Source organism: Furipterus horrens, unplaced genomic scaffold (genome assembly GCF_987537825.1).
Source record: "Furipterus horrens unplaced genomic scaffold, mFurHor1.1.pri manual_scaffold_10, whole genome shotgun sequence".
NCBI lineage: Eukaryota > Metazoa > Chordata > Mammalia > Chiroptera > Furipteridae > Furipterus > Furipterus horrens.
The window spans coordinates 36,345,268-36,373,162 of NW_028327180.1; the positions used below are offsets into that span (position 1 = coordinate 36,345,268).

The 27,895-nt window shown below is 47.4% G+C and overlaps 2 protein-coding genes across 2 annotated transcripts in view; one reads left to right on the forward strand and one right to left on the reverse strand.

Annotated features, from left to right (window-relative positions):
• The first annotated feature begins 15,632 nt into the window (after positions 1 to 15,632).
• On the forward strand, positions 15,633 to 23,869 carry CHRNA2 (cholinergic receptor nicotinic alpha 2 subunit). Its single transcript, XM_090288429.1, has 6 exons — positions 15,633 to 15,702; positions 16,507 to 16,658; positions 17,098 to 17,142; positions 18,443 to 18,552; positions 21,302 to 22,307; positions 23,744 to 23,869. Exons 1-6 carry the CDS (start codon positions 15,633 to 15,635, stop codon positions 23,867 to 23,869), a joined length of 1,509 nt encoding a protein of 502 aa, XP_090144555.1.
• Positions 23,870 to 25,685: 1,816 nt separating this feature from the next.
• PTK2B (protein tyrosine kinase 2 beta) overlaps positions 25,686 to 27,895 on the reverse strand; it is a 117,427-nt gene continuing 115,217 nt past the window's right edge. Inside the window, exon 31 of the mRNA XM_090289056.1 lies at positions 25,686 to 26,767. Within this exon, the coding sequence (XP_090145182.1) occupies positions 26,552 to 26,767 (216 nt within the window). The 3' untranslated portion in view covers positions 25,686 to 26,551. The remainder of the gene's footprint in view (positions 26,768 to 27,895) is intronic.

Sequence of the window (27,895 nt, forward strand, 5' to 3'; positions counted from 1 at the left end):
GAAATCATAAAACATAGCTAATGTAGTAGTGAAAATTCAGATGTCAGTCACTAGATTCATAATGAACTTACAGTGAACTCATTAGGTTTTGCTTTGGATGTCTTGCCACTGCCACCCCTTTCCCATCTCCTGCTAGACTTTGATTGTTTCAACCCTATCTTAAAACTCCGTTTAATTCCTCATGGTTGAGACACAATTTCACACTGTTGCTTTTCCTGCTGTCGGTGTTTGGATCAAGCTTAAATTAAAGTTGTCTCTGTCTGTTTTCAGAACCCACATTCCACCTGAAGGTTTTTTGTCCCTTAGTACAGCAAATAAATATCTTTAATTTTATCAACAAGTATGTATTAAGTACCTGCTCTGTGCCAGGCACTTCATTAGGATTCAGTGGTAAAATAAATTCAATGAGTTGCCAGGTGCTTCTAGGGCAATGAGAGGAATGAGACAAGGAATATTTATGGTAGCTATGCATCGTTTTTCTTATTTACTTGTTTATTTGTGACTGCCAACATCTATAACCTCTTCCTGCATTTGGAAAATCCTGCCCTAAAGTGGGCATGCCATTCAGAGATGCACCACATCCTTCGGACTTCTTCTCTCTACTTTGAGAGTTCTTCTATTTTGATTTCTACCTTCTCCACAAATACCATGTTTCCCAGGCTCATGCTGGTCACATGACATGAGCTCTGCCAATCAGCATCCTTGCCTGAGATTTGTGTATGGAAATGAATGACCTGGGCATTAGCTGTGTGACCTGAACTCTCTTCCAGAGACGGCATTAGAAGAAGCATCTAGTTGTTCTGGGGAGGCTGTGATGAAGCTTCTTCAGTCTTGTCCTGGGTGTACTTGGTATGGATGAGGTTACACAGTGGTGGCTTTGTTAAAGTTGTACCATGGCACAGTTTGCTGTCATGGCATTGATCTTGGCTATGTAGTTTCTAAGCATGCTTCTCTTTTCCTCTCTGAGATTGCTAGCTGTCAATATCCTATAAGTAGCCCCTTTCTGTTGATATGACACAGAAAAAGTTCTGTGTTTGCAAATAAGAAGCCCGTAAGACTTATCCATCTTATGGGTCTTAATAGAATGAAGAGCCATTTTGACTACAGAATCTGAAAATGCCACATGCTTACTTTTCCAACCTGCTTTGAAGCTAGGGTGAGGGCCTGGGAGCGAGGCTCAGCAAATCAGAGGTGCTCAGCCCAGAGTTTACAACAGGAGGTGGTGGGGGTAACAGAGACAAAGAAGAGTTCTGGTTGGCAGTTTCAGGGCTGCAGCAGCATCCAGGGTCCCCCGCTGGCAGAGATGGTGCAGGCCCCATGGCCCTCAGCACTCAGAGATGGCAGCAGCAGCAGCAGTGTCCTCACAAGTCTGGCTCTGTGCTGTGATTTTGGTGTTGGTCTGCTCTATGCTTGTTTTACAAACTTGGTTCTCCAAGTTCCTACACGCCCTCATTAATATTCTGTCATTAAATATATCCTCTGCTTAAATCAGCCAGAGTAATCACCTCTCACTCCTTATCAATTCCCCAAACCCTTTATCGTGTCTTCTGTGACATTCTGGAACTCACCTTGCCCTCTGGAATTTCAGGTTTATCATCAGTAAAACTTCTTTTCTATTCTCTTTCCTTCCTTGCTCTATCTGGAATCTGGCTCTACCCTGGGCACCTGCTTCTGCTGTTCTCTCCACCTGCCTTTATACCACTGGGCAGGGAATGGGGTAGATGTTATTTTTAGTCCTCATCACTGCCAGATCCTCCCTGAAGATTCATAACATTAATCTTGCTTCACAAGACTGTACTGCTCTCCCCCCAACAACTCTATTACTCTTCTCTAGTCTACTCTCTCTCCTAATCTCTCAGAAGACTGTGAAATAAATTTCTTTCTTTCCTCAGTTTCTAGTGCTTTTCCCTTCATCATCACTCTCAACATGTCTTGGCTTCTTGTTTTTCTCAGAATACTGAAAGAGCCAATAAACTTCCACAAACTCCCAACCCTCTGTTGACCCACCTACTTGTACCTATGGCCATTTCTACTCCACCTTTTCTCTAGCTACACTGATCAGCTGCATCTGCTCTGGGCCAACTCTTCCATCAGGCATTAGATTTGGTGCCCTTGTAGCCACAGGGACAATCCCTCCTCCCCTACCACCAGTTATCTACTATGCTGAATCATCCCATTCACATACCAACTGTAATGGACTGAACATTTTTGCCTCCCCTTCATACATTGAAGCCCTAATCCACGTTGTGATGATGTTGGAGATGGAGCCATAGGTTGGCTGACTTAAATTTATTTCTCACAGTTCTGGAGTCTGGGAAGTCCAAGGTTAAGGTGCTGACCAGGCAGGTTTCATTCTGAGGCCTTTTTTTCTTGGCTTGTAGGTGGCCACCATCTCACTGTGTGCTCATATGACCTCTGCTTTGTGTACACACAGGCAAGAGTGAGCAAGCTCTCTGGTGTTTCTTCTTGTAAAAACACTAATCCCATCATGAGGAATCCACCTTAAGACCTCAACCCTACTAATTGCAGCACCCTTATCTGAAGAATTTATCACTCACCAGGTAGCTAACTTTCTTTATTCCCCATCCTAACTGCCACTCCCTGCTTCTGGACTTGAACCAGGGTCAGGTCCCCACATGCCCCAGCAAGCGGGTTCCAGGAACAAACTTGGGAGGAGACACAAACACACCCCAAACTGCAAGATTCTACTCATTTATGACCACAATCTGGTAAACATGCATAGAAATGAATTCTTGAGCTACTAGACCAAAGATAGAAAATAGCTGTTGATCTCTTTCTTAAAGTCCTCCAAGATTTTCTTTATATATTTAGGTGCTCCTATATTGGGTGCATATATGTTTACATATGTTGGACTATTCCCTTAAGTATTATGTAGTCACTTTCTTTGTCTCTTATTATGGCCTTTGTTCTGAAGTCTATTTTGTCTGATATAAGTATTGCTACCCCAGCTTTTTTTTCATGTTCATTTGCTTGAAATACTTTTTGCTATTCCTTCATTTTCAGTCTGTGTAGATCTTTTGTTCTAAGGTGGGTCTCTTGTAGACAGCATATATGTGGGTCATGCTTACTAATCCATTCAGCTACCCTATGTCTTTTGATTGGAGTATTTAATCCATTTACATTTATGGTTATTACCAATAGGTACTTATTCAGTGTCATTTTCCCCCTTTGTACTTGTGTTCCTCTCTGTCTCTCTCTGTTTCTTCACCTTCTTAAAGCAGACCCTTTAGTACCTCTTGCAATGCTGGTTTGGTGGAGATGTATACTTTTAGCCTTCTTTTGTCTGGGAAACTCCTTATTTCACCTTCCATTTTGAATGAGAGCCTCGCTGGGTAGAGTATTCTTGGTTGTAGGCCTTTGTTTTTCATTGCTTGGAATATTTTTTGCCATTCCCTTCTGGCTTGTAGTGTTTCTGTTGAGAAATCTGATGATAGCCTTATTGGAGCTCCCTTGTATATTATTAATTGTTTCTCTCTTGTTGCTTTTAGGATTCTCTCTTTGTCTTTGAATGTCGCCATTTTAATTACGATGTGTCTTGAAGTGGGCCTGTTGGGGTTCATCTTCTTTGGGACCCTCTCTGCTTCCTGGACTTGCATGACTCTTTCTCTCATCATGTTAGGGAAGTTTTTTGTCATTAGTTTTTCAAAGAGGTTTTCTATCCCTTGCTCTTCTCCTTCTCCTTCTGGAATTCCTATGATATGGATATTATTACATTTTATGTTGTCCTGCAGCTGTCTTAAAACCTCTTCATTCTGGTTCAGTCTTTTTTCATTTTTTTGCACTGTCTGGGAGTTTTTGTCTACGTTGTCCTCCAGCTCGCTGATCCGATTTTTTGCTTCCTCTAGCCTGCTTTTAATTCCTTCTACTGTATTCTTCAATTCAGAAATTGTATTCTTCATTTCCTCCTGGCTCTTATTGATAGCTTCTATGTCCTTTTTCATGCTGGTGTAATTCTCAGTAAGTTCCTTGTAGTTTCCCTGGAGTTCCTTGTAGTTTCCCTGGAGTTCTTTGTAGTTTTCTTTGAGCTCGCTGAGCTCATTGATCTTCCCCATAATCCATGTTTTGAATTCCATATCTGGTAGTTCGCTGTCCTCTATTTCATTTAGCACTCTTTCTGGGAGTTCTACCTTTCCTTTCGATGGGGGGTTGTTTCTCTGTCTCCCTATTTCTGTGACTGTTCTTGTTTGTTGATGCTTCTTAGATTGATCTGCACTTCCTGGATCTGCCCCTGGTGGCATCAGATCCTATACCAGTCTCCTGTTGGAGACTTCCAGGGATCTACTGCCTTTGTCTGTCTCCTTTAGTTGTTAATCTATTCAATCTATGATTAGCTATCAGGCTTAAGGACCGAGGGTGTGGCAGCTTAATTCCTGTAGGCAGGGCTTTTGCTTCCCCTCAGGCTGATGCCACTCGGAGGGGAATGGTCTGCCTGCAGTACTGTGAATGAGTCAGCACTGGGACCTGTTCAGCTGCTCCCCCAGTTCTCCCCTCAAAGCCACCGCACCAAATTCTCCCCAAGTGTCTCTAGTCCTCTCTGCCTTCCCTCTGCTTGATCCCAGGATAAGTGGGGGCCAAAATATTTTTGTATGTGATCTGCTTAAGAGCTCTTTTTCTCCAGCTGTTTCTCTCCATCTAGCAAGAAACCCTGTGGCTTTTCACTTTTCACAGCTGGATACTATTTTACTTTCCACTCTGTTGCTGTAGGCTGGGAAGCGCAACTGGGGGTTTAGACCCTGCCCTTCTCAGGGGAAACCCCCAGCTGCTGAGCTGTTTCTCAGTCCCTTCAGCTGCCACCCGTGGGAGCCCAACCAGCCCTTTCACATCTCCGCACTCCCTACTGGCCACGTTGTGATGAAGTGGCCTCTTCTGTCTCTCCGTGGTTATAAGACTTCTCTCCAGCTAGTGTTCAGTTGGTTATTTCAGATGATTTCTTCAAAATTAAGTTGTAAATTCAGATTGGTCCTGGGAGGTGGTTAGTGTAGCTTCCACTTACTCCTCCGCCATCTTGGATTCCTATATGGAATATTTTTTTCCATCCCTTTACTTTCATCCTGTGTAACTCTTTTGTTCTGAGATGAGTCTTTTGTAGACAGCATATATGTGGGTCATGTTATCTTATCCACTCAGCTACCCTTTGTTTTTTGATTAGAGCATTCAATTCATTTACATTTAAGATGATTATTGATAGCTACTTATTCATTGCCATTTTTCTTTTGTACCTGTATTCCCTTCTCTATTTCTTCTTCTTCTTAAAGCAGTCACTTTAGCATCTCTTACAATGCTAGTTTGGTGGAGATGTACTCCTTTAGCCTTTTTTTAAATGTGGGAAGCTCTTTATTTCACCTCCCATTTTAAATGAGAACCTTTCTGGATAGAGTAGTCTTTGTTGTAGGTTCTTGCTTTTCATTACTTGGAATATTTCTGGCTTTTAGTGTTTCTGTTGAGATCAGCTGATAGCCTTATCAGAGCTTTCTTGTATGTTACTAGCTGTTTCTCCCTTGTTGCCTTTAAGATTCTCTCTTTATCTTTAAACTTTTCCCTTTTAATTGTGATGTGTCTTGGAGTGGTTCTCTTTGTGTTCATCTTGATTGGGACTCTCTGTGTTTCCTGAACTTGCACGACTTTTTCCATCACCAAGTTAGGGAATTTTTCTGTCATTACTTTTTCAAACAGGTTTTCTATCCCTTGCTCCCTTTCTTCTTTTTCTAGTATCCCTATGATGCAAATATTGTTACATTTAACATTGTTCCAAAGCTTCCTTAAACTATATTCATCATTTCTAAGTCTTTTTTCATTTTGTTGCTCATACTGGGTGTTTTTCCTACTTTGTCTTTCAACTCACTGATTTGATCCTCTCTGTTTCATCAAGCCTGCTTTTAATTCCTTCTAATGTACTCTTCATTTCAGATACTGTATTCTTCATTTCCACCTGGTTCTTATTCATAGTTTCTATGTCCTTTTTCATGCTGATGTAGTTACCACTAAATTCTTTGAGCATCCTTGTAAGCATTACTTTGAACTCTAGGTCTGATAAACTGCTTGCCTCAATTTTATTTAGCTCTTTTTCAGGGGATTCCTCTTTTCCTTCCAATTGGGCCTTTTTCTTTGACTCCCCATTTTAGCGACTCCTTTTTTTTTTCTTCTTCTTCTTTCTTTCTAAGTATTAGACTGATCTGCTTTGATCCCCTGTCTTCATGGGTGGCCTTTTATGCTGGAGAAGACCTGTGGGAGTCAGTGGTGCAGTCCCCTTGATCTCCTGAGCTGGATGCTCTAGGGATGCCCTTTATGCTGTTTATATGGGCTCTCCTGTTGTATTGGGTTTTGATTGTTGTTGGCGCATTCGTTGGTGGGTTCTCCTCTGTAGCTGACTGAGAGTCTCAACCCCCACCACATCTTGTATACTTTTATACAGGTGCTGACAGAACAAAACAAAACTCACACAAGCAAAAATACCCCCAACCACAATAGCAATATCAATGACAAATGAGCAAAGATTAATAAAGGTGGAAAGAGAATAAGAACATTTTAAGAAAGAAAGAAGAATGTGAGATGACTAAAGGAAAATAAACTGGTTGTGAGAAGGTAGAGGGAGGAGAAATAATAAGGGTAAGGAACAGAAACAAGGAATCATCACAAAAGGTCAAAGAAAGGAAAAAATAAAATTTAATATGAAAAATAAGAAAAGAGGCAAAGAAGACACAATGGAGTAAAAAAATGGAAGAGTAAAATATGAGATTTGAAATAAGAATAGTGATATATAGGAACAAAATATAAGAAAAAGAAAAATGTTAAAAAGCTAGGCAACCTGGCTGGTGTGACTCAGTGGATTGAGTGTCAGCCTGCAAACCACGTGTCACTGGTTTGATTCCCAGTCAGGGCACATGACTAAGTTGCACGTCAGGTCCCCAGTTGAGGGTGTGAGTGAGAGGTAACCACACAGTGATGTTTCTCTCCCTCTTTCTCCTTTCCCCTCTCTCTAAAAATAAACAAACAAACAAATAAATAAATTATTTTTTAAGTAAGTAAAGTGAAAGAAAAAAGGGGGATTTATCTTAGCAGAGTTCAGTTTTGCCTTCTGCGCTCCCCTTCTTGATACAGCTCTGGTGATGTATGAATCTGGTGTAAGCCAGTGTCAGTTTCTGTCCCTGTCCAGCCCTAGGCAGCCTGTTTGAAGCTACCAGGGATACACAGTCTGTGGCTGTCTTTTTCAGGCTTGGCTTCACCAGGACGGTTCTCACTGATCTGTACTACTGGCTTTTTATCAGCACAAGGCCTAGGCGTGGGTCAGCTAATGACCGAAGGTACTGCAGTTACCACCTCCACCTGCCTCTATCTGTAGTCCTGCCGTTAGTCTCAGCCTAGCCACTGACCCATCTGTTTCTGAGAGGGCTTCTGGTGCAACTGGGAGGATAAGACCCCTGGATCTCCCTTGGGAGGAGCTATTCAGAATTCAGAGGAAATGGTGGGTGTGTTCCCCCCCAACCCTGTGCCATACATCTTATCTGTCCCAGATTATTTCCAGTGTAAAAGGGTCAGCTCTTTCTTGCTTGGGGCTAATGGAAGCTCTCTGTAAGAGCCAAGGCTCCCTGGGGTTGGCCTCCCTCTTTCAGCCTTCTCTACCCTTCCTTGTGGTTGCCTGGTTTCTCTCCATAGCCTTTTGACGAGGGTCTATAAGCTGAGACCAGGTCTGTTGATATAGAGCTAGCAGGTTTCCACTTTGCTGAAATTGTAGTCTATAGGGCATGCAGTGAGGGGACAGTAGCCTCTACTTAGAGCCAACCCCGTCTGTCTTTGCCAGAGATTTGGGCTCTTGCTTCCTCAGCAGGGCTCACTGTTGGTTCAGGATGGGCACATTCAACTTTCTGTTTTGCAAGAGTGAGCTCAGCAGCTCTGGACTTCAGGGGGTAGATTGAAAGAGCCTCCCATTGGGGGTGGGGCAAGACCAGACCACAGGTGGGAACTGAACTTTCTTCCTCAGTCTCAGTCGAAGGCTAAGCTCTCTGTCCTGCTCCCAGGTGATAGCCTCCAAAATTCTCACACTTTGGGAGTCTGCATTTGAAGTTTCTTTTTCTTTCCCCTGTGGAAATGCACCTATTGGGGGAATCCTGGACCCGACAGAACTGTTCTGCAACCCTGCCGGAGGGTAATGGGTACAACTCTACCTTCCCAGAGGACTGTATTCTGTGGGCGAGGTTTGCCTTCCTGACAAGTATCCCAGGTGCTCAGTTCTTGCCCATCTAATTCCCAGCCCACAGCTTTTGCAGGAGACACAGTCCAGAACTCTCTGATCTGCACAGCCCCCAGCTAGCTTACAAGCCAAGCTGGGCAGGGCCCAGAAACACCCCTCACTGTGCAAATTTCTAATCTCCCTGCCTAGCTGGATTCAGTGGGAAAGAATCTGGAGATCCAGCATGGCTCGGTGTGGCTGAGAAAAGTTCAGAATGGGTCAAAAAACAATTTTCCCATTCCACTAGGCTCCTCTCTTAGTCTGAACTCATATAGTGAACTCCACCTGACACCCAAACCACAGAAACACTTAATGCTGAATTGCGACCTGATTTTCACAGGTGTGATAGAACCTGACCACATCACACCAACAGACACCCAACAGCCTCCCCTTCTCTCTCTATTGCTGTAAGCGTCCTTACAGCCCTGCAATTCAAGCGGGAGGGAGCACCACTGCTGTGACTTCAATGTGGTCTCCCAGGCAGGGCAGCTGCGCGTGGGGTCCTTGCCTGCCACGTTTCAGTTCCTTTAAAAAAAGTCTCTATGCTATACCCATAGCGCAGTCCTGAGTCCGTGTCTGAATCTCCACACATACAACCTCCCCAAGGATCGAGATGTCTCTCACAGTCACAGCTGGCTGCAGCCTGCAGGTGCCTCTGATATACCCAGGTGCAACAACCTGGTCCCTTTAGCAGTCTGAGCCCCTGTCTGGAGCTCTCTGGGTTGGCACTTCAGCTGTGGGAGCGATGCTCACTGTGTGTGTGTGTAGTCTGGGTCTCACAGACTCAGTGGATCCTCCCAGGTTACCCCCCGATTAGGGTTGGGGGCCCCTGTGTGGAACTAAGGTCCCTTGCTCTGTCTGAGGGAGGAGGGAGCTCCAAAGCTATGATTTCTGTCTGGTCTCCCAGCTGCAACAGGAGCCACTTATAAAATCCCCTTACTAAATGGTACAAAGCATCTTTCATACTCCTTGGCTTCAGAACTTCATATCTGTTAGGATTCTGTTGATTGTTCAGGTTGATTGTCAGAAGATCAGTTGAAAACCTCGACTGGTGCAGGAGCAAGTGGACTCAGCTTCCAACTACTCGGCTGCCATTTTTGGAACCCTGGATACAGATTTTAGAACAGTGATATGTAAGCAATTTTTTCAAAGTGTAATTATGGAAAGTTGGGTGTGCCTTAATGTTACGAAACCAGAGTTAGATTTGGGGGAGCTTCCCAGCATTTAAACTTTTTAAAAATATCTTAGGAATGTCCCAACCTTGAAGGTGGTGCAGCCCACTTTCCTCATAGAAGCTCAAACACCAGATCTTGCTTTCTCAGCCTTCATTTTGTCTAGTTCGTGGGCACATGATTAATCAGATGCGTCTGTCCTGACCTTTGTATTGGGAGCTAGTGACAGAAAGAAGCAGGGACAGAGGAGAATTAATTGTGGCAGTAGTGGCAGCAGCAGGAATGGCTGGTGTCCAGACACAGCAATTCTGGCAGCACCAATGACAGTGCAAGGCGCTGCACCCAGCTCTGCAGCAGCAGGGGCCACCATGCACGCGATGGCTTGTGATTTGGGCTCCAGTATGGCTGATGTTTCCCTGTTCTCACTTGTGCCCCATGTGGATTCTCCAGCTTTCTAAGTGCTTCTGTGAACTACCTGTTGTCCCTGAGTAAAATCATGTGCTGCTTGAAAGTTAATCAATAGGTTTTTATTTGCTTGTAACCAAGAATGCTGATTGATACAATCTATGATTATTCTCTTTCTTTCCTAGTTTCTCTTCCTCCCTTCCTTCCTTCCTTCCTTTGTCTTCCTGTCTTTCTCTTTGGAGAATGTATGCACCTAATACTTGCATAATTTTAAATAAACACACACAGAAAGAGCTATGTATATACATGTATATACACATACATATATATTAAATGAAAGAAAATATGGTGAAATATTAACAGTTGTTAATTATGGGTAGTGGGAATATGGGTATTTTATGATTTTTTTGTATTTTAAATATTAGCAATCATATACACAGGTGTAAATGTATATATATAGTACTGTTCCACTATTCTAAGCCTTTTATTTATACTAACTCATCTAGTCCTCGTAACAAGCCTATGAAGTAGGAACCATTATTTACATCCTCCTTTTACGTGTGAGAAAACCTAGGCACAAAAAGCTTGAGAGACCTGTTCCAAATGACACTGCTTTTAAGGAGCAGAGCCCGAACCCCATCCCTGACAGTCATGCCCAGGGCTGCCCCTTGCTTTTGACAAAATAAGGGATGAAATAGCAAGTAGCTTAAGGGGGAGGTGGAAGCCACAGTGTCTTCAGGACAAAGGATGAACTTATTTATGGGTTGAGGGGAAGAGACAAGCGGAGAGGGGGATGAAGAAGTGAGAAAGCCTGGGGACGTTAAGTAGATGGGACACTATCAAGATCACAGGCGCTAACTTTACCATGCATGGAAGAAGGAACAGGACTGCTTGTTTGATACTAAGGAAGGTGGAGAGGGGTCTGCTTATCGTATGGAGGAGGATGACCTTGCATCTCTGGGAAATGGAAGGCAAGGTCACTGGGAAGGAGACTGAGAGGTGGCAGGCAAGCTGCAGCCCAACCAGGTGATAGCAGGAGTGGCCTGGTGTTCCCACAGGAGGCTGGCTGGGGAGAGATGGGGGCTTCTCCAGGGGAGAAGGGCAAGGAGAGAACTGTAGGCTGGCTGTCCGGTGACCCTGTCCTCTGTCCTCTTTTACTATAAACTATACTGTTCTGTTGACAGACAGACCTAGAACACAGGAGATTCCCACCTGCTGGTGGGTCAGGGGCCCAGACGATGATCCAGGAACATGGGGTCCTTCAGAGCAAAGAGCAAAGCATCCTAGTAACTGGAAAGCAGATCTGTTGTCTGTCCCCACTGGACACAGGCTGAATAGTCCCAGGCTCCTCCTCCTCCCTTCCAGAGTGGTGTGCGTGTGCGTGTGTGTGTGTGTGTGTGTATGTGAGAGAGAGAGAGAGAGAGAGGGAGTGAGAGAGAGAGGGGGGTGGCCTGTGTGTGTGCCAAGCCAGCGGCCACTCCTGTGGACTGGTTTGCCTTTTACCTGCAGAAACCTCTCTGACATCCTTCTCAGTAGCACCTGCGTGAAGCTTCTCTGTCACCAGAGCTGGGAGCCCCAGGCAAACCGACCTGTCTTCAGAACTTGTCTGGCCCTCCCCAGGAAGCCAACCGACCTCTCAGAATCAGGTCTTCCTCATCTGCCAAGGTGTGTCCTTCCTTAGCATCTTTTGACAATGAAATGAAATCACCCAGGTCTGCTCTGCACCCGTCTCTCTGTTTTGGGGGGACTTTTGTCAGCGAACCAGGATCTACTAGCTAGGCTGCCTCTCTGCATTCTTTGAATGGCCTATCTTCCTCTGTGGTCACAGGTAAGAAAGGTGCTCCCCAGACTTGTGTTGGGGACATTGTGAGTGAGGGGACATGTGGGGGTGAGGACATTGTGGGGGTGAGGTCAAAGGAATACCAGCAGATTAACATCATCTGGGGACTTAGGAGAGGGTATGTCAGCAGGCTGAAGTTGCCTGCTCCTAGGAAAATTTTAGCTTTCTGGTTGTCCCTGCCAGGGCTGTTCAGAGCACAATGACAGTCAACCCCTCCCACTGGTAAAGGCAGCTATAGTTTCAGGAGTGATCACTTTACTATATTGAACGTACTTCGATGTCATTATCACTACTCTTCCTTCTTTTGTCATTTATTGATTTATTCAGTAAAATTCTATCTCCTTTAATAACGACTAACAGACATCAAGGGTATTCACTGACTTGGGAGGCAGCAAGTCTTTATGGCTGGAGTTTTTCTGAGGTTGGAATTTGTCGAGAGGATTCCTAGATCAGCTGGGGTGGTGATCCCTATGACCTTTAAGATCCATGCAACCTTGAGACGTTAAGCTTCTGCGACTGATCGATGTATTGGACAGAGCAGATATAAAAGCTACCAATATGCTCTCTCTTCCCTTCAGTGAAATTATTCGGAAGAAGAAACAGTATCATTTCCTTTCATCAAGGGGCTTTCTTCTGGGGGTTGATGGTTGTGGGAGAGCTGGGATTCCCATGCTGGGGGCGGTGGGGGTGCTGATGGCACAGAGTGGTCAGATGGGATCTGAGCAGGCTTTCTGGAGAAGCTGGTGCTTGTAAAAAGAATAGAACATGGCGTGTGGGTGAGAAGTTGAAAACCAGCTGCAGTAGGGAGTTGGACAAAGAAGCAACCCAAATAACCTTGACTTCAATGGGAGCAGGATCCAAGAGGTGGGCAAGAGAGGCTGCAATGAGTTGGAGTGCAAGTGGGGAGTAGCCTGGGCACCCTTGTACATCAGCAGCGACACAGCGCACTAGGGATGCTGATGTCTGAGCCCTTTACATGTGCAATATTTTTGTGTGGTTTCTCTGTGCACTCCATTCATGCAGACCCACTTTACAAACAGGGACTTCACCCCACTGCCACCTCTCCCCCAAGCCTACAATCCAGCCACTTCCTGGATCAAGAGGTTTAGGGCTCTTTCTCTTTTCATATCTTTCTAAGGAGCCATAGAAGATTACTCTGATAAGTGTCAATTACCTGAAACAATCTCTCCTTTGGTTTCCAGTGACAAATTAATGAAATTATTACAGTGGGCTAATTAATTACAAGGGATGCAAATTTGAGGCATCTTGCAGGGATATGTCATCTAGAGTCGATTGAATCTCATTTACACATTCTTCCAGAGGGTCCCAGATTTTTCTCTTTGGATCTTTATATGATGTAATCTTAGCATGCCTGGATTTCTATTTTTTTTTTCCCCTTTATTCTCACTGATGAGGGGAAAATCATTCTTTTATTTAGTGCACTTGGTTGAAAGGTGAAATAAATCATAGCCTTGAGATATGTGGCCCTGACATTGGTTGGAAAGAAGAGTGAGTGAATTTGCACATCGAAGAACCTCCTAGAACCTTGGATCGAGGTGAGTCTGGCTTTGGGATGGGATACCTTTTCCTTTTCACCACCTGTCCACAGCAAACCTCAGTTCTGATAATGGCTGAGGCAAATATGAGACCAGGAAATGGGATCCCAACACGGAACTCCTCAGGTAGGCTCCAAAGTAAGACAACATCTGACAGGGGCTCTTGGGTGAAAGCTCCTTTTTTCTTTTCAAATTGTGGTAAAATATACATAACAAAATTTACCACCCTGGCTGGTGGCTCAGTTGATTGGAACATCGTCCCATACAACAGAAAGGTGGTGAGTTCCATCCCAGGTCAGAGCACACACCTGGACTGCAGATTGATCCCCAGTCAGGGCACATAAAGGAGACAACAGATCAATGTTTTTCACATTGATGTTTCTCTCTCTCGCTCTCTCTCTTGCCCTTCCTCTCTCTCTAAAAAAAAATCAATAAACAACCCTCAGGTGAGGTTAAAAAATATATACACCATTAGTGGCATTTGTACAAGTTATCACCCCTATCTAGTTCTAGAACATTCTCATCATCCAAAAGGAAACCCCAGTGCCCATCATCTGTATTGAGAGTCAGCATTATGAGGGGGGACCCCAAAAAATGGAATTTATTTATTTAAAGAATGTATATTTTTTCTTACATGTGTATATTTCAGTCAGCTTCAAAGTACTCTCCATCTGATTCAATACACCTACTGAGACCTTTTTTCCACTACTCAAAACAGTTTTAAAACTTGTCGACTTTGATGCCTTTTAGTGCTTCTGCCGTTTTTTTGTTTCACCTCTTCCACATCAGCAAAACATTTCCCTTCGAGGACTTTTTCATGTGGGGAAACAAAAAAATTTTTTCCTAGGGCAAGATCGGGTGAATAGGGAGGGTGGGGCATGTGAGGGGTCATGCCAATTTTGGTCAAAAACTGCAGAACACTCAGCGCAGCGTGGACAGGTGCACTCATAAGTCACCCGTCATGAAATGGGCAAACACAATGAAAGAGTCTTCCAAAAAAATTCACCAAAGCCTAACGCAGCCTCTCACAACAACGCCAGGTGGCACACTGATACAGATGGGTTCCTAGAACACTCACCTAATGGGGAAGCCTATATTAAAATGAGCCCACCCTCCAGAAGATAATTCTGAGTTTTTTTTAGGTCCCACCCCCATATGTCCTGAGGATCTGATGGGAGCCTAACACATTAATATATACAGTATGTGCTTGAATACAAGACAATCCCAGTCTCCCAATAAAGTTTTTTTTTAAGTACTAACTTGAATATGTAAACTTTTTTAGGGTAATATTTAATATATTTTCTAGTTACACGTGTTTTAAATCACATACTATATAAAATAATACACTAACTTAAAAATATGGCTTTCCCCAATGCTCCCTGTTTCAGAAACATTTAAACACTTCACTCACATCTTTGACATCAGAATCCTCCTCGTAATGAGAATCAGTTTTCGAATCAGCTAGTTGTGATCTGGTTTATATTATCATCTCCGCTTTCTAAAGAGTTGGGTATTTCTTATAATTCCAGGGACATTTATTTATTTTTTAGTAACAGGTCTTTTGAGATATAACTCACATACTATAAAGTGCGCCTGTTTAAATGTACAACTTGGTGACTTTTAGTTTATTCAGAGTTGTGCAACCACCACCGCTATGTAATTGCAGAACATTTCCATCACCCCAAAGGAAACCTGTGCCATTTGCAGCCACTCCCTTTCCTCCCTCTCCCCTAGCCCCAGCAATCACTACTAATCTGCTGTCTGTCTCCATAGATTAATCTATTCTGGTTATTTTACATACGCATGTCATATAATATGTAGGTTTCTGTGTGTGTGGTGTCTTTCACTTTGTATAATGCTTACAAGGTTCATCCATGATGTGGCAGGTGTCAGCGTTTGGTTCCTTTTTGTGACTGCATAGTATTCCACTGCATGGATGTACCATATTTTGTTGATCCATTCACCAGCTGATTGGCATTTGAGTGCTTTCACCTTTTGACTATCATAATAGCACCCAAATTCTTCTTTTGGCCACCTTTTTCTGTACATTTATTCTCATTTTACAAAAGCAACACTGAGGCCAGAAAAATGGGGACTTTGCTATCGTCTTGTGCCCTCCTCTGTCCATTTGGGTCAGGGCTTATCTTTGGGCAGAGTAGCTCATTTTTCCCACCTGTGTGAAGTGTGAGGCGCAAACGCACATCTGTATCAAGGATACAAAGCCCTAAGATGCTCTCCTGGGCTTGCTCAGGTGTGGCGGTGAGAGGGAGCTGTGCGGAATCCAGCTGGTGCTCTGCCATGTCAGCAACCTGAGGCCCTGCCAGGGAAGCAGTCAAAGTTCAACCTGCAGCAAAGCCCTCGACTGGCCTCCTTCTGATGTTCGGTGGCAGCCAGACCTGTCCTCTGAAGCCATGGGCCTCTCCCATGCCCTCCCGTCCATGACAAAGCTTGGCCTGTGGTGGCCCCTTCTGATTCCAGCAGGTGAGTGAATGTCATCACCAGGACATCACGTCACACCTGTAAGAGCACATGCTGTGGAGGAAAACGTCTTCACTGGGCCCACAGCAACTGCCAAAGCTGCGGAGTACTTCAGGTAGCTCATTCCACAGTGAGACGCAGGCAGGGCACTCACAGCTGTGACATTGGCAGCAGCATCACCTTGAACCTCCCCTAGCTTCAGGGTTCCCCTTCCTTAAATGCCAACCATGCTGTGAACCTCCCAGGTCTATTGTGAGGATCACATGACATGAGAGGTTGTGACTAGCACCAGAATACAGGAGGTGCTCAGCACATGGCAACTATTGCTGTTGTTCTGCGTTTCTGGATTTCAGGCCAGTAGTCTCCACTTGCTCAAGCCCCAGGACCCTAGGAGGTGAAGACAGTCATAGAACAGACAGAAGCAGTTCCCTCAGACGATTTGGGGACACCTTTTTTTTTTTTTAGCTCCTCAGTTCTAGGCTGAATCTCATTTCTAGGTCTCACCTCTTCCCCATTCCTCTGCCTGAGCACCCTCCCCAACACTTATGTCCACGCCTTCTTAGCGAATAGTCACAGAGCAGCGGACACTTCTTGAGCTCCAACCATGTGCTGGTTGCTTTGGTAAGTTGTCATGTATATTATTAGGTTTAATCCTCAACAGCATTATAAGATAGGGTTTGGATAGCGTCCCCGCTTTACAGATGAGGAAACTGAGGCTCAGTGAGGTTGAGTGGCTTTGATGGGAGAGGGAGTTGAGCACCCACCATCAGGCTCCCAGAGATCCCACTCTTCCTTCCTGTCCCCCAGTGTTGGCACAGCGAGCCCCTCATGCCCAGGCCGAGGATCGCCTCTTCAAACACCTCTTTAGGGGCTACAACCGCTGGGCACGGCCAGTGCCAAACACCTGGGATGTGGTCATCGTACGCTTCGGACTGTCCATCGCCCAGCTCATCGATGTGGTATGCCTGGCCCACTGCCCTCTGAGCCCTTGGGATCAGCCCCCAGATTGCGGGCCCCTTTCCTGGGGTCCTCCCTCCTTCCCCAGCTACAGCCCTTCTCCTTCCAGCCCCCCAACCCACCTCAGTCAGAGCTTCCCTCCTTCCCAGCCCTGGAGACACTCCCAGGAGGACACTGATTCAGCAGAGGGGTTTTCTAGACGTTTTGCTTATTCCATTGGTCACAAGCCCAGAGACCCAAGTGGCCTGTCTGACCCTAGAGAATCTGAGTAAGGGGCACAGTGTCAGGAAGGGGTTGGCTGGGCTGGTTTGCTGTATCATATAAGAGGATCTTCTGGTGAGTAAGGGGCTTGAATCAGCCCATCCCATGTCACCCTGTCTTTTGGGGTTGGTTCTGTCACTCTGACTGCTCTTATCCTCTCTCCTGCTTCCTGCTGGCCAGGACGAGAAGAACCAAATGATGACCACCAACGTCTGGCTAAAGCAGGTGAGGGACCCTCCCCCGGGGAAGGCAAGAGCAAGGGCCATGCTTTACCTCTTACGTGCCTGCTTCCCCTCCTTCTTGGACCCCTATCCAGGTGATGCATTTGTGTAACTGTCACATGACTATTCCTAGAGGGGAAAAGGCATTGTGCATGGGGACATTTTCCAGGGTGCAACACTGCACTGTTTTAGAGCAAATGCGCAAAAGTAAAATGGCCTCTGGACTTAGGGCAGGCCTAGAGTTGGGGAGGTGGGGGTTCAAGCCCCAGCGTTGCCACTTACTAGCAGTATTCTGCCTCAGTTTCCTCACCCTATCTCATTGGATTGTTGTAAAGGTTAGGAAAGTAATCTAAAGAACCCCAGCAAAGCTGACTTTATAAATGGCAGTGGTTGTTATTTTAATTATTATAAGCCCCTATGGGGCAAAGGAAAAGCTTGTGTGTCAACACCAGTCATTCTCTGTTGGGAGCAGTTGTTCCTTTTAGGTCTAAAAGGGACACAGGAAACCCTCCTGGAAATAGAACCATACAACTTTGGAGTTTTTACATTGCTGAAATACTCATTTATTGAGCAAATACCAGGGGCCTGATGCTAGCAATGCAGACGTTGTCCTTGGCTTCATAGACTTAATGAGGCATTAAATGAACAGATACTCACATTCACATGTAATCACCATTTGTGATAATGTCACAGAGGGAACTTCAGAGTGAGTAATACTAACCTGGTTTGGGGAGAAAACAAACTCACTTGGACCTGCTGGTGTAAGCTGGGCTGGGGCTCCTAGGGGGCGCTCTGAAGCACAGTTTGAAAGTCACTGGTTGACTCCCTTTTCTCAGCTGTCTATTCTGACAGGTTTTTACCTCTCTGGTCCTCAGTTTCCTTATCTGTTAAATGAAGAAATACTTGTACATGCCTGGCATTCCCTGCCTGGCTCTCCCATTGAGGGTGCAAATAACTTTGTATATTGTGAAGCATAAAAAAAAAATGTTATTACAAACAAGTGAGGTGGCTCCCTGAAGCTGTCCAGCTGGTGAGTGACAGAATGAGGACTACAGGCAGGACTAGGGTGACATCTACTAAGTGTGCCCAGGACTCTAAGTTCTAGAGCTGGGGCAAAGCCAAAGGGTTGGCCATGTTAGGCCAGACTCCTGATTCCCAACTCAGAGCCCTTTCTCCACCGTGAGGCTGGTGAGCTCTGTGGTGATCCTGAATCTGGATGCTGGGGCATCCCCAGACTGCCCTGTTTGCCCTGAGACCCCTTCCCTGGGTTGCACCAGATGACCTGACTCCCCTCCCACACACAGGAGTGGAGTGACCACAAGCTGCGCTGGAACCCTGCTGAGTTTGGCAACATCACATCCCTCCGAGTCCCTTCAGAGATGATCTGGATCCCCGACATTGTCCTCTACAACAAGTAGGGAGCTGCTGGGGTCCTAGGCAGGCCCCTGGGAGGCACCCTGGGAGGGGTGTGTGGGTTGAACTTGGGAAGTGCGCCCCTGTGTCTCACCTTTGCTGTCCCCTCTCAAGTCCTGCTTTGCTGCTACGACCCACCCTACCCTGACCTTGATTCCTTTATTTCTCTCATTTTGTTCTCTTATGCACACACCCAAATTTATTGAGCATCTACTATGTATCAGTGCCTGGTGCTGTACTAATGGGACACAGATTTGCCAGCACTATTATTTTTAAAATGTGGCTGGTGCAGGCTGTGCAAACAATGCCTAAGGGTTGGAGTTTTGCAGGGTGGCAGTGTTGATAGAGCAAGGAGCAAGCTCACTTGGTATGGGTATTTATAAAAATCATATTACTTATAGTTGCCTTATATTCAAGACCAAAAAAGACCAGTCTTTGAGCATAATGACTAGAAGCCAATAAAAGGCAGGGAAGTCTAAAGAAAATCCCAGAGGGGCGGAGTGGGGGGAAGGTGTTCTTTTTTTCTTTTCTTTTCTTTTTTTTTTTGATAGAAGAAATAGAGATCTATAATTTCATTTATGGTGTTTGGTAGCAGGTAGTTCTTTATTTAGAAGTCAAGAACTTAAAATTAAAAGATATTTGACATCACATTCATCTAAAATATTTTTTAAAGTGGGGCTCTAAGGAATTCTTCAAGTGTGAATAGATATGAAAAATGATCCTGTCGTCAAATAATTCTGGATAACACTGCATGCCATTGACCCTCCAGTACTTTGGAAGATGTCAGTACACAACAGCATTTAAATGTTGTTAGAAGTTATGCAGCCAAGAAACCCATTCAGCCCAGCATTTCCCAATTCATTTGACCCAAATTTGGAAAGTCCATTTTTTAAAATAAAACAAAAGTAAAAGATCCACTTTTTGGAGCTTTGGTGCCTCCAGCTAGGTCAGAGAAGAATGACAATGGTTCCCTGTCATTGGAGCTATTTCTTTTTTTTTCTGTAAAATATTATAGATAATTGACTCATAAGAAGCATGGTTTAAATGTATTTTCCATAGGATCTTCATGTGTATTTTCCTTTTAGAACTATAAAGTTTTTGAATCATTGGAGCCATGTCTGTATACATAGTCAGCATGGGTTGCCTGGAAGGTCTAACACCGCCACCAGAATCACAGACACTTCACCCCATATGTCTATGTCCCAGAGCCAGTACCCAAGATCCATCCAGTTTCTGGTTCCTGCACATCCGGCAGACATCAGAAGCAAAGTCCTTAGCATCAGCCTGGAGTTTTAGGATTACCAATAAGGTTTCAACCAGTGTTACTTGAATATAACAGGCAATTCTTATGATAGGACAAACATCTAAACCATATTCTTACATTTAAAGAAGGGTCTCCTCCACCCAAACACTCCATTCCAGATTTAGAGGAAGATCAAAGAAATTTCACTTTCCTTCCTCAAAACAGGGCACATGTTGCCATCTAGTGGTGATTATGTGTGATCACAAAAAATGCCTTTTAAAATCTTTTTCCCTAATCTGTTAGCTCTTTCAAAGTTTCCAATTCCAACCTTTTCTTTAAAAGATTCCCGTTTTCCAGTTTCTAGCCTGGAAGTACTCCATGGGAAGTAAGCCTCTTTCTCGTATACTTCTGGTTCTCCTGCCTTTAGGATTGACCTCGAAAATTAGAAAAGGAGGGACAGTTTTTAAAGACTAAGGCGTGGGACACTTTGCATCACCTCCCAAGGAGAATCAGGGGCTCAGGCTCCCAGGAAGCCCTGCCTGACTGGTCAGCCCTATCCAGTGTCCCTGGATCCCCTGTGGGCCCTTAGGTGCGTAGCTCCATGATGCGACAGGCTCTGCCCCTCTAATCTAGGCACACCCTATGACTTTTGCCCTTCCCCTCATCCGTTCCTTGTTCTGGGGGACACTTTGCTGGTACACTCTCCACCTCATCTCTCTGCCAAATCCTACCATTGGTCAAGGCCTGGCTCCAATGGCAACTTTCACGGTGACCCTGGTCACTGCAGCCAGAAGGGAGTTTCCCTCTGTGGTTCATGAAGACAGTCAGCCCTCCAGTGCTGTTATCAAACTGCCTCCCTTGTGAGGTAGGTGTTTGGGGCTGCACTTCATTTCCCCCTGGCTCCTTAAGGGCAGGTGAGTCTCACACTGTGACCCCCACAGCGCCCATGGGGGCCCTTGTGGATGAGGCTGGCTCAGAAATGCATGGGAAACAGGTGGTGTCAAGGAATTATCCTCCTTTGCTAGCAAAGATGTTGGGTCTCTTCTCAACGAGGCACTGAAGAAAGCACTAGAGATCCCAGGTGAAAAGACATGCCACCCAGCTGAGGGCCTTACTCAACGTTTGCTGAGGGCAGGAAATACACTTATAAATAATCACTCTGAAATATTACATGATCACAGATATATATGTGATCTATAGGGTAATCAAATAGACATGACAGGTATATAACATCAGAATGTTAACAGTGCCTGTTTTTGACATTCTTGGAATATTTTTGTATTCTTCAAAATTCCTACCTTTTTCATTAAAAAGATGGTGCATGAAAAGACAGCCCCAGTAGCTATAAGTGTCAGAGTGCTGGGAGAGCCTCACACACGGGCACGAACCCCAACCACTTGGCAAGGTTTGGCTTTGTTACTGAGGCCCCCCGCTGCCGGTTGTCTGGAGCTGCCTGGTGTGGGCAGGTGGGGTGTGCTGGCACCCCCAACTCCTCTCCTCTCCCCAGTGCAGATGGGGAGTTTGTGGTGAACCACATGACCAAGGCCCATGTCTTCTCCACGGGCACCGTGCACTGGGTGCCCCCGGCCATCTACAAGAGCTCCTGCAGCATCGACGTCACCTTCTTCCCCTTCGACCAGCAGAACTGCAAGATGAAGTTCGGCTCCTGGACGTATGACAAGACCAAGTTCGACCTGGAGCCAATGGAGCAGACGGTGGACCTGAAGGACTACTGGGAGAGTGGCGAGTGGGCCATTGTCAATGCCACAGGCACCTACAACAGCAAGAAGTATGACTGCTGTGCCGAGATCTACCCTGATGTCACCTACTACTTCGTCATCCGGCGCCTGCCCCTCTTCTACACCATCAACCTCATCATCCCCTGCCTGCTCATCTCCTGCCTCACGGTGCTCGTCTTCTACCTGCCCTCTGACTGTGGGGAGAAGATCACCCTGTGCATTTCCGTTCTCCTCTCGCTCACTGTCTTCCTCCTGCTCATCACCGAGATCATACCCTCCACCTCCCTGGTCATCCCACTCATTGGAGAATACCTGCTCTTCACCATGATCTTCGTCACCCTGTCCATCGTCATCACGGTCTTTGTCCTCAATGTCCACCACCGCTCCCCCAGCACCCACAATATGCCCCACTGGGTGCGGGTGGCCTTTCTCAGCTGTGTGCCGCGGTGGCTCCTGATGAAACGGCCTCTGCTGCCCTTGGAGATCCGTGGCTCACCAGTTCTGAAGCTCAGCCCCTCCTATCACTGGCTAGAGACCAACGTGGATGTGCAAGAGAGGGCAGAGGAAGAAGAGGAAGAAGAAGAGAAGTGGGTGTCATCCCCCTCAATGGGTGTCCTCCACAGCCATGCTGATCTGCACCAAGGGGCCTCAGGTTCCAAGGCGGAGGACCAGTTGCAGAAGGGTGGGTTCCGGCTCTCGCTTCGCATGCAGAAGGCACTGGAAGGTGTGCACTATATTGCTGATCACCTGCGGTCTGAGGATGCTGACTCTTCGGTGAGTTGGGGCTGGGCTCCTCCCCTGGGGGACTCTATCAGCCTAGCATGGAATCACCTTCCCCGAGGGTGTTCGGTTGGGCCAACCCAGTCTCCATGAGAGAACCCATCTCCCTCAGTCATGGCCTTCGGGAGTTTGGGATAAGTAGTGACGGAGAATGTCCAGCTGGCAACTCTTAAGACATGAACTGGCAGGTGGCAGACCGCAGTCAATAATGCCCCAGCTGCCCTGGCCAGTGTGGCTCTGTTGGTTGGAGCATTGTCCTATAAGCCAAAGGGTCATGGTTTTGATCCCTGGTTAGTGCACATGCCTAGGCTGCAGTTGCTCTCCCTGGCCAGGGCACATACAAGAGGCAACTGATTGATATTTCTCGCTCACATCGATGTTTCTGTCCCTCTCTCTCTCCCTACCTTTTCCTTTCTCTAAAGTCAATGAGCATGTCCTCAGGTGAAGGTTTTAAAAAATTTAAAAATTACATTAAAAAAAAGAGAGAGAGAATGCCCCAGCTAAGCCTAACTGGGAGACAGCAAGACAGAGCTTCTCAGCCATCTTCACCGCCATTTCTCCCCATTACCCTGTTGGTTGGGGGAGGGGCAGGGGAAGGCCGAGGAAGTATCAGGAGAGACCATCAGGATGAGCCTTCCTCTTTTGTCTTGATGACCTTCCCCTCCTCCTCCTCGTTTGTGAATCCTGGGTATTTCACGAACTTCACTGTTCATTCACAAGCCCTGAGGAAGCTTGGTTGTGCCAGGTGGGCTCCCCTTCTTGGCCCCTGCTGTGTCCAGCGTTATTAGGTGAGCCAGCCACTGCCCAGGATCACAGAATTCTTCCTAACAACCTAGGGGAGGGTGGGGGCCGGAAGGTTATTCCTGGGTGGCCTTGTTGAGTACCTAAGAAACATTAACCATTATCTAATCTGGGAACAGCTAGGAGTGCTGACACACTCGCCAAGGCTGTGAGCCTGAATTCCACAAAGTACCCTCGTGACTCCCCCAACCTTCCCTGGGCTGCACCTACCCTCACCTACCCCCCTTTCCACCTCCTGGAGTGGGTGGTGAATGGGCGGTGGACAGGCAACGTGGGGGCACAAAGTCTTCAACACTTTGTAAGTACTGGGTGGTGTACTTAAATCACTGTAGGCCCCTAGGTGGTTCTAGAACCTTCTTGTGTCCCTCCAGCCTCTCTTACCTGGAACTTGAGCACCTCGGAAAAAGGCTCTGGGCTGTGTCAGGGGTAGGACAGGGTGGGAATCACCTAGGGAAGCATTGTTTAAGTCTTGAGACAATTCCATTAGCCACCCACCCACCCCCACTTTAGCTTCTCAAGGCCTCACTGGGGCCCCTTTGCCCCTGTGCCATTTTCACAGGGGCTGGGCATGGGTGGGACCCTTTCCCAAGGTCGGGCCCCTGTCACTGTGAGCCTGCCTCCACCTGCAGGTGAAAGAAGACTGGAAGTATGTGGCTATGGTCATTGACAGGATATTCCTTTGGCTGTTTATCATCGTCTGCGCTCTGGGGACTGTAGGACTCTTTCTTCCCCCATTCCTGGCTGGAATGATCTGATTTCACATCCCCGGCTTTGGCCCAAAGGTGGCGCTGCTGACTATCTTTGCTGCCGCCTCTAGAATCCACCTTTGGGGTCAACAACATGTGACTGCAGGTGCCTCTCCCTGGACTCCCTACCCTGGCCCAGTCATCAAAGACTTCCTGACCCCATTCACCTGGCTGCATTATACTCATGCTGAGAATCTACTAGGCACAAAGCCTGGTTTTGGATACTGAGGAGCAGGAAAAGAAGGAACTTCCTCTGCAGAAGGTTATGATGTGGTGGTGACAGTGTGAAGCATAAGAGGTACTCCTGAAGGAGCTCTACAGACACTAAGTGACAGGAGGGTCGGGCACGGGGAGCAGAGGGCAGCGGTGAGGCAGGGCAAAGAGGAACGCAACACAGACCTCAGAGGAGGGGTGCGTGGGGAAGAAGGGAGAGAGCACCACAGGGGCGGAAGGACCGTGAGCAGTGTTCTGAATTCAGGAATGAGCCTGAGCTGGAGCTCCAGTGTGGCAAGCAAGGGCTAGCAGTGGGGAAGGCATGTTGGGGTGTCTTTGAACCAGGTGGAGGAAAAAGTTCAGAGTCTGAGACCGCAAATCTAACAGCAGAGTGGTAATGGCTTTCGGGTGGTAGGGGTTGGTAGGCAGGCTACAGGTGGGGTGGAACTGCAGGGCAGCCCCTCAGGCAGAGGGATGAAGGTTAGCACCCCATCCCCCCTGCTGCAAACCGGCTCAGCACCAACCTACCCCTAGAGGTTTGGCAGCGTTGAGAGTCCCTGCTACAGGGCTGCCATCTGCCCTTCAACTCTTGTGGACAAACCACAAGGTTACCTTGAACCACTCTGGATCCAGCTTGCTCCCTTCCTCCCTCCACAGGGCAAGTGGTGGTGGGCACTCAGGAGTGATGGTTTGCCTTGGACCTCGAGACTGCTGTGTATGTGCCAACATTGCAGGACCCAGCACCACCCCCTTCCCTACCTGGCCTGCCTGGCCTCCCCACAGCCCCACGATGGTCTGACCTGCTCGGAACTGCCCTGTGCTCTCTTGCCAAACTTGCAATCCAGGAATCCATGGTCTTCAGTTGCGGTGGGAGCCTAGAAGAGTTCCAGCCGGGGAACCATGCCTCACCCTTGCTCCGTCTAGTCCCACTTTCCCAGAGTGGGGCCCCAGCAGCTGAAAGATGTGGACACTGGGTTCTTGGGTTGGTGTGTGGACCCCAGACCCTTCGGTATTTGGGGTTCTCTCCTCTCAAACCCCCCACCCCCAGTCTCTGCTCCTCAGTTCTCTCCCAAGACCCCCAATTCAGTGGCCCATTCTGGTTTCTGACCCCTCCCTGCTTCTATGCACACAGTCCCCAGCCTCCTGCCTCCCTCCTGGCTCTCCCAGCCTGGATCTTCTAGTGCAGTGATGTTCCCTCATGTTAGTCCATCTCCCATCCATCTTGCATGCTTGTAAAGAGATCAATTAAAATTGAAGTCACTGTTCATTTAACTGTGGGGTCCCTTGCCAGCATCCCCAGGACCACCAGAACCTCCCCCAGAGCCCTGGTTGTTTGGACGCCAGCTGGGAGTGCCATTCCACCGGCATTCCTCCTGTGGCTGTGTAGGGGGCTGCCCCAGGTCCCCACTGGGAAATGTCCCTTCGGGCAGGTGCAGAGCACAGGAGCTGGGTCTTACAGCTGACCGCACTGCCAGGCATCACCAGGCACCCCTGGGTTGAGCCCAAGAATCAGCCCTTGATCTATGCCCAACTGAGAACAATCTATTTCTTCCAGGGTCGTGGCTGGAGGTCAATGTTTCCCCACTAACAGCAGGCCACACAAACAAAGCAATCAAACCACAAAGCAAATAGTTCAGTTTTAATTCATCCACAAGTCAAACAGAAAGAACGGAAAGAGTGTTCTGCACAAACACGAGAGAGAAGGATGGGAGAACTGATGAGAAGGAGGGGAAAGAAAAGGAGAGGAGTAAGAAAAGAGGAAGAAAGAAGGAGGGGGCGAAATAAGGAAAGAAGTGGGAGTGAGGAAGGAAGCAGATTGTGATCCAGCTCTTGTTTGGCCGCAACTCCCTTCTCCTCGACACTTGGCGTGCTGACAACAGCGTCCTGTGCCCAGTCTCCCAATAACTGGTTGCCAGACTGTGTCCCAGGTTCCCTTTCCAGGGGGCACATGGCTGTCAGTCCATACCAAACTCACATTAAATAAATCCCAATATACACTGTACAAGAAAGCCAGGCCCTTCCCTCATCTCAGCAACTGTCCACCCTGCAAAAGAAAGTCCTTCTCTGGCCCCGCTGTGTCCGTGGGCAAGAGAGCAAGAAGGAATATCTTGGTTCCCCAATGGCCACTATGCCCATGCATGAAGCCACCATAGCCACTAGGGTCATCAGCATGTCCCCCAACAGCCCAGGCAGGTATGAGGAGGGAGTGGCCAATGGCAGCTGTGCTCCCTCTGAGCCCTCTTTGTCATCCCCTGGATTCTACAGCCCTGAGTCCCCTCTGCCCAGCTGCAACGTGAGCAGCACCATCGGGGGGTCGGGGTGGGGGGAGGGGTCGTGCAAAATGGCAAGGGAAGGACTCCCCTTGGCCTTCCCCCCTGAGAAGACCCACATGACCAAAGGCAAGGCGGGGGCCGGGGACAAGGAAGGTACACGACAGACGGGGGTTGGAAGACGCAGACAGGCAGCGCCCACCCTCTGTCACTCTGCAGGTGGGCGAGCCAGGTTGGCCAGAACCTTGGCCTGGTCCACAGCATCAAGCAGGTTCTTGGCATCCACAGCCAGGGTGTGGGAGGCTGTGAGCATCTGCCGCTTGCACTCCTCGCTCAGGGAGGTCACGGCGTTTTGCTGGGCCAGTCGCATCTTATTGATGAGCTCTGCCAGGTCCTTGTTGAGCAGTTTCTGGGTCCCTTCAATCTGTGGGAAGAGTGCACAGGAGAGGTTGGGAGCCTAAGCTACACAAACATCCACTTTGGTGTTAACTGAGGGAGTCAGAATTTCCCTGGGGATCAAGTCAGACCCAGGCCTGGGCTGAGTACAAGGCCCTTATACAGGCTGGAGCCAAGGCACCAAGGACAGACATTGCAGACATCCCAGCCTCCAGCCCATCCCATGCCAGCCCAGCCTGATCCAACCCCACAGGCCCTCCCTTTATTACAACATCTTCTTGTGCTGGCCCAGCATTCGAGTGGATGGTCAGGGGTCAAGTGCATTTATCCGTTTGTTAGCTGTCTGCCATGAAACCAGGAGCTCTGGGACTGTGGTTTGAGCTCTAGGGTTTTGTTTGTTGCCAGAGGCCTGGTGCTTGGTGCACTTCTGAGCACATACTCAGCATTCAAGAGTATCTGCCAGGTGAAATGAATGACTGGGCCGTCGTGCCGAGGGTAAGATGCTGTCATGCCAGATAGGACTCTTCTGCGGGCTGGGCTCCTCTGTGGGCTGCTGCTGCCACCAAGAAGGAACCCGGGAACTCCTCCTCCCCTGCACTGTCCAGCCTTGAGCAGCCACAGATGGTGAGGATTCAGTGGTCACCTGTGCCACGTCACTGACCATGGGGGGATACCACATCAAACTGCAGCATGGCAGTGGCTGGGGGTTTCCAGCAGATAACCAGCAAATGTGCCGAGGCACTGTACCAGCTTCCTATTGCCGGAGTGACAAAACACCACAAACACAGTGGCTTAAAACCCAGATTTATCCTCTAACCGTTCCAGAGGTCAGAAGTCTGGAATGGGTCGTACAGGGCTCAAGTCAAGGTGCTGGCTGGGCTGCACTCCTTCAGCAGGTTCTAGAGAAGAATCTATCCCCTGCCTTTTCCTGCTTCTAAAGGCTGCTGCCTCCCTTGGCTTGTGGATCCTTCCAGCCCAAGTTGCAATAATTTCGGCCTCTGGTCTTCTCATCACACTTCCTTCTCTGACTCTTACAGGAACTCTGCTTCTGCCCCCCTCTTATAAGGACCCTGTGACTACATTGGATCCCCAGGGGTAATCCAGTGTCCTATCCCCATAGCAAGATCCTTAACTTAGTCACATCTGCAAAGACCCC

Bases quoted from the DNA above. Each gene is read 5' to 3' on its own strand.
- CHRNA2 (XM_090288429.1), top strand. From the start codon at position 15,633: ATGGGCCTCTCCCATGCCCTCCCGTCCATGACAAAGCTTGGCCTGTGG. The intron at 17,143-18,442 runs GTGAGGGACCCT...TCCCACACACAG, and splicing joins CCAACGTCTGGCTAAAGCAG to GAGTGGAGTGACCACAAGCT. The intron at 18,553-21,301 runs GTAGGGAGCTGC...TCCTCTCCCCAG, and splicing joins GACATTGTCCTCTACAACAA to TGCAGATGGGGAGTTTGTGG.